General features: G+C 40.1%; 1 protein-coding gene across 20 annotated transcripts in view; it reads right to left on the minus strand.

Moving 5' to 3' along the window:
- GOLGA4 (golgin A4) overlaps positions 1-12,119 on the minus strand; it is a 123,134-nt gene that overhangs the window by 81,074 nt on the left and 29,941 nt on the right. For 13 of the 20 annotated variants that reach the window (XM_024244604.3, XM_024244601.3, XM_063722141.1 and 10 more), the window contains 2 exons: positions 9,096-9,161; positions 2,943-3,257 (listed from right to left, as the gene is read on the minus strand). In XM_024244604.3, the coding sequence (XP_024100372.3) occupies positions 2,943-3,257; positions 9,096-9,161 (381 nt within the window). Of the gene's footprint in view, positions 1-2,942; positions 3,258-3,440; positions 3,531-9,095; positions 9,162-12,119 lie in introns of all 20 variants that reach the window. The other 7 variants (XM_054552342.2, XM_054552340.2, XM_054552337.2 and 4 more) reach the window with 3 other exon arrangements.

Below are 12,119 nucleotides of genomic sequence, written 5' to 3' on the forward strand. Positions count from 1 at the left end.
GGGCAATTTAGTGAAACTTTGTCTCTATTATAATTTAAAAAAAAAAAAAAAAAAAAAAGTTACTCATCTGAAGGCTAAGTACATGGCTCCAGTGAATTCTTTGGACCCTACTTTGGAAGTGCTAAAGAGATAAGCTGCAGGTTTAAGAGGAAGCATCCCCTATTCGAGCTTTGCCATTTACCTTAGAAGGCTGCTGTGTCCCAAATGCCACTAGTGATATCTTGAATCAAAAGACAGGCAGCAATACGGCCAGGCATGGTGGCTCACACCTGTAATCCCAGCACTTTGGGAGGCCAGGACAGGAGGACTGCTTGAGCCCAGGATTTGGAGACCAGCCTGGGCAAAATGGCAAAACGCCATCTCTACCAAAAATACAAAAAATTAGCCAGGTGTTGTGGTGCTTGCCTGTGGTCCCAGCTACTCAGGAGATTGGGGTGGGAATCACCTAAGCCTGGGAACTCAAGGCTACAAGGTGAGCCGTGATCACGCCACTGCGCTCCAGCCTGGGTGAAGGAGTGAGAACTTGTCTCCCCCCAAAAAAAAGCAGCAATGGAAGGTGAGTCTAGCAACAAAGAATATAAAAAACAAAATTCTGCCTAAGACCAGGACTCTCCCCTTATTATTATCATAACACCAGATAGAAAAATGGTGTTCACAGCCGGGCACGGTGGCTCATGCCTGTAATCCCAGCACTCTGGGAGGCCGAGGTGGGCAGATGACAAAGTTAAGAGTTCAAGACCAGCCTGGCCAACATGGTGAAACCCTGTCTCTACTAAAAACACAAACATTAGCTGAGCATGGTGGCGCATGCCTGTAGGGTGAGGCAGGAGAACTGCTTGACCCGGGACCCGGTAAGGCGGAGGTTGCAGTGAGCCGAGATCACACCACTGAACTCCACCCTGGGCTACAGAGTGAGACTCCGTCTCACAAAAAAAAGAAAAATGGTGTTCACATTTACCAATGTAACAACCCTGCACATCCTGAACATGTATCCCTGAATTAAAAATAAAAGAAAAACGGTGCTCAAAAAAGGGGTGGAGGGGGGTGGTGTGTGGAAGAGTAACCCAAGAATCAGATGTCATTTACAACATCATTTCATCCTAGGTATTAACAATGTCAAAGAGAGGTAGAGACAAAGTCTATGAGTTCTTTTGATCCCAATAAGCTGCCTGACTCTGAGACAGAATACTAGAAACAACCACAAAGACCTAAAATCAAATCCAGACTCTACAACTACAACCTGTCCAACCATAAGCAAGTTACCAGGCAACATAAGCAAGTTACTATGAGTCTCCAATCCTTTTTCTACAAAATTGAGCTAATTAACATCTACAGGAATGGTACAATATTACATGACATTATAAATATAAAATACACAGGGCAGGTGTAGTGGCTCATGCCTATAAGAACAGCCCTTTGGGAGGCTGAGGTGGGAGGATCACTTGACTTCAGGAGTTTGAGACCAGGCTGGGCAACATAGCAAAACCTCATCTCTACGAAAAAATACAAAAATAAGATGGGTGTGGTGGTGTGCGCCTGTAGTCCCAGCTACTTGATGGGGCTGGGGCTGAGGCTGAAGGATCGCTTGGGCCCAGGAAGTTAAAGCTCCAATGAGCCGTGTTTGAGCCACTGCACTCCAGCCTGGGCAACAAAGTGAGACCAGTGAGGCCCTGTCTCAAAAACAACAACAAAAACTAAATATAAAATACACAGTGTCTAGCATACATAAATACTACTTATACTACTACCCCAGCTTCAAACTTAAAAGCCATAGTTAAGTTAGTGAAGTAACAGACAAAAGATTCATGACGATTATTAACTTTGGTAGAAATTTAAAAATAAAAGTTAAAAAATTTTAAAGGAAAAAAGTGCTTGATTCTACAAGTGCCTCATGACATACATGGCTTTAGTGCCTTGTTTATATCTCTGGGTGGGTTCCAGCCAGCCTATATATTTAAGCCTGATAATTGCTTCCTATTTTGTGAGCACTTCACGTTTAAAAAGATATCTTATCTTGTATATTTCATTTGGGTTTTTGTTTTGTTTTTGGTTGTAGGATAAAATTACTCATATTGTAGTCATAATTGGAAACAGAAGTTACAGCTATCTTTAATATACTGACTCTGAACTTTAGTATTCATTAATTAAAATTAACTACAATGGTGATTTACAAACCATAAGACAATAAAACATTACACATTTTAAGATAAACAAAAAAATATGGACAACTTACTCCCAAAAGGCTTTCCTGAGAAAGAACTGTTTTAACTGCATAGGATGCAGAGGGAATTGAGGGAGGGCAACAAATAAAATTTAGCCTAAAAGGAAGGTGCTACATTCCTAAAGGATTGAAAAGTGAAACGGACTAGCATTGACTTCCTTCCTCCCTTAGACCAAACAGCGAGTGTCATTCTCAAGGGTTTAGCAATGGAAAGATTCATCCAAGGCAAAGGTTTAAATGTAGGTACAATGAGAATGAACCAAATCTGTCAGATAATCAGGCTACCTAAAACAATTTTAGAGTCAGTAATAATGGGAATCTCGTTGGCAGATGAGGTCATTTTGGAGCCGCATCAGTTAGAGAGGAATAAAGGAGAGGATATGAGGACAGAAGATGAACTCTACAATGGGTGTCCAAGTGACCTTGAACAGAGGGACTATGAAAGGAGAGGGGAACAGAATATAAGAACCAGAAGGCTACAGACAACAATCTTCTCCAAAATTTTACTAAGAGTCTTGCCAAACAGCTTCTGTCTTTACTTAACTAGATATTGAGAGTCTTTAACTAGATAATGCCACAGACTACATACCATTCATTAGTAACCAGGATATATCCGGATAATTAACAGTTTAGCCAATCACAGGAGTAAAGCAATACAGTAATATGAATGAGAGAACAAGGGGAAGAAATTTTTGTACAGGCAAAAAGGTCATGCTCCTACCTCAGAATATTTTCCTCTGTAGCTACTTAAGCTTCGCTCCATTCTTCGCAACCGCTGAATCAACTGTTCTTTGTTGAGACTGTCTGAATTCCCTACCAAGTCTTCAGCCTCGCTATCCATATCGGAGGGTGGATCAAAACTGGCAGTAGAACTGTCCAGGTCAAGTCTATTTAGGGATTCTCTGGAAGATGTTCGTACCAAAGACTCTTTAGAAGAAGACCGGAATAGAGATTCCTTTATCGGACTTCGAAACAAAGACTCCACGGAGGGCACCCGGAGCTGGAGCTTCTGTGCAAAAGACTGTGTGTCACCTGACTGCAACCAAAACCCAACAGAATGTGTGGGTTAAAATACACACATTTAGACTTCCATTACCCCTATTACCAGCAATAATCTAATAAAAGTTCTAACAAGTTGAATTTATATTCCTGACATTTTACATAATACATTGCTTTCTGAAAAACAAAACACTTGGTTATTGCTGAAAAAGTGTTGGACCTGGAGTCAGAGGACTGGGGTGCAGGTCCCAGGTCTGTCACCTAGAGGTAGAATGCCCTTCAGTAAGTCACTTTCCTTCAGTTTGCACATCTGTAAGAAAGAAAAAAGCAGTACTTTCCCAGCCGACTTCACAGGTGTATTGTGAGGATTCATCCACTAAACTGTGAGATCCTTGAAGGTAGTGACCATCTCCATACACCATCTGTAACAGTGCATACCCAGTGTCTAAAATGTAGGTATATACCATGAAATGTGAAGTGTGTAACTGAACTCAAGTGGGCTTTATCTGGAGGGTCTTTATGGACATGGTGATTCTTGATCATTCTCAAGAAAAGAGGGGAATTGGGACGGGGGAGGGTAATGTGTAATGAACCCACTTTGTTTAATAAGGGAATGTGAGGCAGAGTTTACTAGTAACAGTCAACTCTGCTCTACTTACCATTTGTCTACTAGGAATAAAAATAAGCATTAACAAATCATGGAGGACAGTTGAAAGGTCTGAGTTAGAGTCCCTCTGCACAGATCAGTAACTCCAATGTTAGACAGTGATAAGCAAGACCTGTTCTCCTAATTAATTGGAATAACAACAAATTAATTTAGTCACAATGAAAAATAATATGACCTAATTCAACTAACTGTTTTAAGCAGTATTATTTTTTTCAGGTCACAGCAGTCAATATTTACTGATGTCTCCTAGAAGTTCTTTCTCATTAGTTAACAACCAGGTCACTAAGATCTCAAAGGTGCCAGGAGTGAAATACTCCAGGGAAACTGAGGTCATGTGTAGGCAAAAAATACAGGAAAATAAAAAAGATTCTCTTCAGTCTAGAGTTTGAAAAATCAAAACAGAAATGTTTTGCTCACGGATTCTAGAGATTTAATAATATTGGGCAAGGTAGGAGTAAGAGGAGATAATATGCCCCATACCCTTCATACACACAAATTTATCACAGGTGGTTTAAAAGAGTAAAAACTGGAAACAACCCAAATGTTTATCACTAGAGGATACAGTTTATAAATTACAGTGTATGGAGAGCACTCCCCAAGGCAACTTGAAAAGTATGTCCTGGGCTATAAAGTATTTTCAAAAAAAAATTTAAAAATAAACAATAATATATGGAAAGAAGTTCAAGATATACTATTAAATGGGAAAGGTCAAATTATAAAATAATATGTATATTGTGAACTCATTTTGACTAAGTACTCCTTATGCAAAAAGCTTGGAACCAGGTATTTTGGATTTCAGATTTTTTTCAGATTTTGGAATATCTGCATATAGATAGTGAGACATGGGGATGAGACCCAAGTCTAAACACGAAATTCATTTATGTTTCATATACACCTTATACAGATAGCCTGAAAGTAATTTTATATCATATTTTTAATCATTTCTGTACATGAAACAAAGTGTGTACACTGAACTGTCAGAAAGCAAAGGTGTTACAAATTCAGCCACCAATACAATCTATGGTTGTCTGGCACCACCATCATTCCTGACTCTGAACTTACATGCTACTGATAACCAATAATTTTCTTATGCTTATTCACCCATAAGTACTTCACAGTAAAAGAAATATATATATGACATACCATTAATACAGTAAAAAAAAATGTGTTCAGGGTAACTAAGCAGCACAGTAGTATCACCAGAATATCTGTAATAGCTGTTAAGCAACAGCAACAACGAACAATGGTAAGCTTTCAGTCTCTATCTACGATGCTGTGTTTTGATTGAAAGGTTACTCTACACTGTATTTTCTTTTTTTAGGTAAGAAGAAACACCAGAAGCAATTGAGGGACCAGGAAATGGATCCACTAGGAAGTAGGAGGCATTCTGCTGGATGGCTTTTTAATTTTTTTTTTTTTTTTTTTTTGAGACATGGTCTTGCTCTGTTGCCCAGGCTGCAGTGCAGTGGCGTGATCTCAGCTCACTGCAACCTCCACCTCCTGGGTTCAAGTGATTCCCGTGCCTCAGCCTTCCAAGTAGCTGGGAATACAGGCATGCACCACCACACCAGACTAATTTTTATATTTTCAGTAGAGAGGAGAGTTCACCATGTTGGCCCGGCTGGTCTCGAACTCCTGACCTCAGGTGATCTGCCCACCTCAGCCTCCCAAAGTGCCAGTATTACAGGTGTGAGCCAACACGCTGGGCCTCTGCAGGCCTTTTTAACATTTTCAACAAATCTTCACACAACAGAGCAGAGAAGAAGGAAAAAACACACAGCAAGTAAAGCACATGAGTCTTGGCCCCATGTGGAGCATCATGGGGAACCTGCCCTTGGCGCCATCTGGCCTGCACATGTGCCACTGTATTACCCTTTGTGGGCATGCGCGCATAAGAGAATCTGGGTATGCCTGGAAAAGATCATCTTACAGCTAGAGGGCAGGGGGAGTCTTTTTTCTCTTAGGAACACTGAATAAACTATGTTGTACACCAGTGTTTTGACTCCAACTCATCACGAGGTGAGGTGTGAAGTTTTCCACTTGTGGCATCATATGGGTACTCAAAAAGTTTCAGACTTTGGATTACATGGATTTCAGATTTTTGGATTAGGAATGTTCAATCTTTATAGGATACTTTGCCCCAGTAATAAGAGGGTCCACAGGCTGCTATGTTTTAAAAACTCTAGGATGTGCTTTTTATTATGTCTTCAACCTTGCTGTCAACTATGGTTTCCTGCTGCTGTCAATATGCTCAAACACAGTAAGCATTCCCCCCCGCTCTTTGTGTATATACATTGTTTTTAATTTGCTAAACCCAACAATCAACTTTTCAGAAATTTGTTTAAAATTAAACTAAACAAGCCAGACGTGATGGCTCACATCTGTAACATGTAACACTTAACATGTAACATGTGTAACATGTAACATTGTAACACATCACAAACATAGCAGCCTGTGGACCCTCTTATTACTGGGGCAAAGTATCCTATAAAGATTGAACATTCCTAATCCCAGTCACTTGGGAGGCTGAGGCGGGAGGACTGCTTGAGCCCAGGAGTTTGAGGCTGCAGTAAGCTATGACTGCACCACTGCACTACAGCCTGGGTGACACAGAGAGACCCTGTCTCCAAAAAAAAAAAAAAAAAGTAAACAAACTGAGTGAAGGCATCTTTTTGTTATGAGAATTAATGAGATCATATATGTAAAATGTTTCATATATGTCTAATACACAGTACACAATAAATACCATTTTTATTTTTTAAGAAAATATCTGTAATATTTAAGAAAATGCAAAGCCCTCAGTGAGCTTATTTCCTGAATATCACCTACATTCATTCTTTACCTTAATTAAAATTCTGAATTTGTTATAAAGTTGACTCACTCAAGTTTTTGCATCCATAACTATATTTAGTCTTTTTGGACTATTCTATGACAGAAGAAAATATGGATTTTAGGCCAGGTGCGGTGGCTCATGCCTATAATCCCAGCACTTTGGGAGGCCGAGGCGGGTGGATCACCTGAGGTCAGGAGTTCAAGACCAGACTGGCCAACATGGTGAAACTCTGTCTCTACTAAAAATACAAAAAATTAGCTGGGCGTGGTGGCGGGCGCCTGCAATCCTAGCTACTCAGGAGGCTGAGGCATGAAAATCGTTTGAATCCGGGAGGCAGAGGTTGCAGTGAGCTGAGATCACGCCATTACGCTCCAGCCTGGGCAAAAAGAGCAAAACTCTGTCTCAAAAAAAAAAAAAAGAAAAGAAAATATGCATTTTAAATCATACTCTTTAATAATATTCTTTAAAGATCACTGGATATGTTTAGTACAGTGCTGTTTAGACTGATGCCTCCCAATATTTTACCCCTACTTCATGGCACTTATAGAAAAGTATGTATTTCTAGAGAATTTGGGATTAACTGGAGTGGCTGCTCAAGACCAGAGTCAACAGACCCAGGGACGTGGGCTGTCCCCACAACCTGACCAGCCTCACTGACAGTTATGAGGATCTAAGCTCACAAGACACCTGTCCACGGAGTTTGGGAAGCTCATTTAAACATTTGGTTTTTTTGGGTTTTTTTTTTTCTTTTTGAGACGGAGTCTCACTCTGTCGCCCAGGCTGGAGTGCAGTGGCGTGATCTCGGCCCACTGCAACCTCCGCCTCCCGGGTTCAAGCAATTCTCCTGCCTCAGCCTCCTGAGTAGCTGGGATTACAGGTGCCCACCACCATGCCCAGCTAATTTTTTTTTGTATTTTTAGTAGAGACAGGGTTTCACCATGTTGGTCAGGCTGGTCTCGAACACCTGACCTTGTGATCCACCCACCTTGGCCTCCCAAAGTGCTGGGATTACAGGCATGAGCCACCGTACCCGGCCCTAAACATTTGTTAGACAATACTTCCAAATGTTTTGTCTATGTAATTTAGTTCACAAATCATTTAGCTCATAAATCAACTTGTCTAGACTCATGCCCTGGGTTCACAGAATTAGAAATAATACTATTTTACATTAGGGACTACTAAGAACAACCAGGATGATGATAATAGTCATCACTAAAACCAAAGTCAGCAAATGTTGATCTCCAACACTGCTATCACAATTTTTTTTTTCCCTTGTGACAGGGTCTCACTCTGTCATCCAAGCTGTAGTGCAGTGGTAGAATCTCGGCTCACTGCAGCCTCCACTCCCAGGCTCAAGCAATTCACATGCCTCAGTCCCCTGAATAGCTGGGATTACAGGCGCACACCACCACACCCAGCTAATTTTTGTATTTTTTTAGTAGAGACAGGGTTTCACTATGTTGGCTGGGCTGGTCTCGAACTCCTGGTCTCAAGCAATCCACCCACCTCAGCCTCCTAAAGTGCTGGGATAACAGGCATGAGCCACTGCGCCCAGCCTGCTATCATAATGATTTTTTTTTTCTTCCTTTTTGGAGGGGTTCAAAAAAAAATGACTTGAGCCCCTCTCTATAAATAAGTTTTTAAAATCAAGGACAACCTAAACTCTAGTAGTAAAATACACTTTAAAGTAGAGAATACTTTAAAAGATCTCATTCCTTCATATTCCCCTTCCACCTTACATAACTCAGTATGTCTCTCAATATGGCTACCTCCATGATCTTTTATAACTATAAACTCAGATCACAGTTTTTCAAAGTTTTCACTTTCTCATAATTATTATTATTATTATTTATTTTTTTATTATTATTATTTTTTTTGAGACAGAGCCTCACTCTGTCGCCCAGGCTGGAGTGCAGTGGCACAAACTCAGCTCATGGCAACGTATGCCTCCTGGGTTCAAGCGATTCTTATGCTTCAGCCACCTAAGTAGCCGGGATTTCAGGCATGTGCCACTCCTGGCTGACTTTTTCTATTTTTAGTAGAGACAGAGTTTCGCCATGTTGGCCAAGCTAGTCTTGAACTCTTGGCCTCAAGTGATCCGCCCACCTCAGCCTCCCAAAGTGCTGGGATTACAGACAGGCATGAGCCACAGTGCCTGGCCTTGCATTAATTTTTAAAATGAGAAATAATACAATCTTGCTTTCATTTAAAACTTTTTCCAAGAAATCATGAGCAAACCTGTACTTACCATATATACTGTACTGAATATTTGGAAATCACCATTTCAATGTAAAGTCAGATGCTAATAATTAACACAGACTGACCAACACTCTGAAATGACTTGTTATTTTCTAAAATAACAATTAGTAACAGACCTGAGGAATGCTTGGTTCACTTCCATTAACACTGTCAGGAGATTTCGAGGCATGAGTAGATGCATTCTAAGAAAAAGAAAGAAACATTGTAAAGCAAAAGAACAAAAAACTAAAGGTTTAAAACTATTAAGAATAAAGCCCATGTGCCAAGACCTATTAGATACATTTATCTATTAAACAAAATTAGTAATTGTTCATTTATTAGAATGTTTTCATGCAAGGCAAAACTATTGTAGTATGGTAAGTATTTCAGAAAATTCATTTTGCTGTAATACACAGAACTCAATAGCAAAGATTAGTATGTAGAAAAACCTATTTCAAGCTAGTCACATACCTCTTCCCATTATGTCCCCAGTTTTTCCCCCATAACAAAAATCAACATCAGGGAATCAATGAACAAATCTCACTCAAACACAAACTATCCAGAAAAGGAAGTAATGTCAATTTTTTCCTACAATAAAATAATACTCAAAATTATTTGGGCTAAGCTCTGAAAAATATCTTGATATCAAGAAATGGTAATGTCTCATTCATTTGAAGTTAGCAATCTAAATGAAATGATAATTTTCAGAAGAACTTAAAAACCTCTTCTTCCACACGCGAAAGATTTTTGTTTTGTTCTGTTCTGTTGGTATGCCAAAGGCTCCCAGTTAAGCAACATTCTACTGATTACATCATACTGGCATAGATTTCATGATACTAGATGAGATTCTTTGAGGTTCAAAATTCTACATTGCATTTATAATACACTGTCTAACTAAAATTAGTTAGAACTATAGAAGCAACTCATGATAAAATAACTTCCATGTTTTAAACAAAAATATTCCACCAAATGCCAGCCACTATGTTTCAGCAGTTACATCTTGCATTTCCCCTTGGTCTAGAGCTGACCAAGGAAAGGCAAATATCTGACCTAACTTATTCTTAAGTGAAAAACATGCTCAGTTTTGCAAACGTGTTTTCTACCTTTTGAACACTGATTAAGTAGTTTGATGGTAGGAAATTATTAATTTTTAGGTGTGAACACTGATTAAGTAGTTTGATGGTAGGAAATTATTAATTTTTAGGTGTGATAAAATAATATTGTGGCTAAAATTTTTTAATCCTTTTTTTCTGAGACAGGGTCTTGCTCCATTGCCCAAGATGGAGTGCAATGACATGCTCACAGCTGACTACAGCCTCAAGCTCCCAGCCTCAAGGGATCCTCTCACCTCAGCCTCCTCAGTAGCTGGGACTACAGGTGTACACTACCACGTCCAGCTAATTTTTGTACTTTTTGTAGAAACAGGGTTTCCACATGTTGCCCAGGCTGGTCTCAGGTGATCTGCCCTCCTCAGGTTCCCAAAATGCTGGGATTACAAGTGTGAGCCACCATGCCCAGCCATCTTTATCTTTTAGAGTAGTGGTCTCCGACCTTTTTGGCACCAGGGACGGGTTTCATGAAAGACAATTTTTCTACAGACCGGGGGTGCAGGGATGGTTTTGGGATGATTCAAATGCATTACATTTATTGTGCACTTAATTTCTATTATTACACTGTAATATATAATAAATAATTATGCAACTCACCATAATATAGAATCAGTGGGAGCCCTGAGCTTGTTTTCCTACAACTAGACAGTCCCATCTGGGGGTGATGGGAGACAGTGACAGATCATCAGGCATTAGATTCTCATAAGGAGCATGCAACCTAGATCCCCCATATGCACAGTTCACCACAGGGTTCACGCTCCTATGACAATCTAATGTCACCACTGATCTAACAGGAGGCAGAGCTCAGGTGGTAATGCCGGCGATGGAGAGCAGCTGTAAATGCAGATGAAGTTTCACTTGCTTGCCTGCCTCTTACCGCCTGCTGTGCAGCCTAGTTCTTAAACCACAGACCTGTGCCTGGAGGTTGGGAAGCACTGTTTTAAAGATATATACCAAAACATTTACTGATGGAACAGAACTTCTGAAATTTGCTTCAATTCCAATGGGGTGGGAGTGGGGAAGCCAGGGGGAGCTGCACAAGTAGGCAAAATGGTAGTGGTACGGTCAGGGAAGTGTGGGGGTAGGCTAATAGATAAAACAAGATGGCCATGAGTTATTAATTATTGGCATTGGGTAATGGATATGGGGAGGGGTTCTTGTACCAATACTACTACTATTTCCACTTTTGTAATATGTTTCAACTTTTCCCTAATAAAGACAAACTTTAAGTACCTCCTCTTCCCTCTAATAAAAAGCTATCAAATTTCATCAGTCTAAGACATTTCCTTAAAGTTAGATAGGGAAGAAAGGTTGGGAGAACATAGGAATTAACTTTTATCTTCCAGTTGCATACATGGCATCTATCTGTGTGACATCACAATGAATACCTTCTAGGTCTAAAAATATAATGTACTACATACTATAAAGCAAGGGTCACAAATCTCTGGGCCACAGTCCAGTATCAACTCATAGCCTGTTAGGAACGGGGCCACACAGCAGAAGGAGAGTGGTGGGTGAGCAAGCGAAACTTCATGTGCATTTTCAGCTGCTCCCCATCACTCACATTACCGCCTGAGCTCTGTCTACTGTCAGATCAGTGGTGACATTAGATATTCATAGAAGTGCGAACTCTGCTGTGAACTGTGCATGCGAAGGATCTAGGTTGCATGGTCTTAATGAGAATGTAATGCCTGACGATCTGTCACTGTCTCCCATCACCCTCAGAAGGGACCATCTAGTTGCAGGAAAACAAGCTCAGGGCTCCCACTGATTCTACGTTGTCAGGAGTTATATAATTACTTCATTATGTATTACGATGTAATAATAACAGAAATAAAGTACACAGTAAATGTAATGCACTCGAATCATCCCAAAACCATCCCTGTGCCCCCAGTTCATGGAAAAACTGTCTTCCACGAAACCAGTCCCTGGTCCCAAAAAGGTTGGGGACAACTGCATAAAATACAAAATATACTTTACAGAGATCAACAATTCTCTTGGCCAGTTAACATACTGAAAATTAATAGACAAATTATGGAGAAAGGAAATGAA

This window comes from Pongo abelii, chromosome 2 (assembly GCF_028885655.2).
Source record: "Pongo abelii isolate AG06213 chromosome 2, NHGRI_mPonAbe1-v2.0_pri, whole genome shotgun sequence".
In the NCBI taxonomy this organism is placed as follows: domain Eukaryota; kingdom Metazoa; phylum Chordata; class Mammalia; order Primates; family Hominidae; genus Pongo; species Pongo abelii.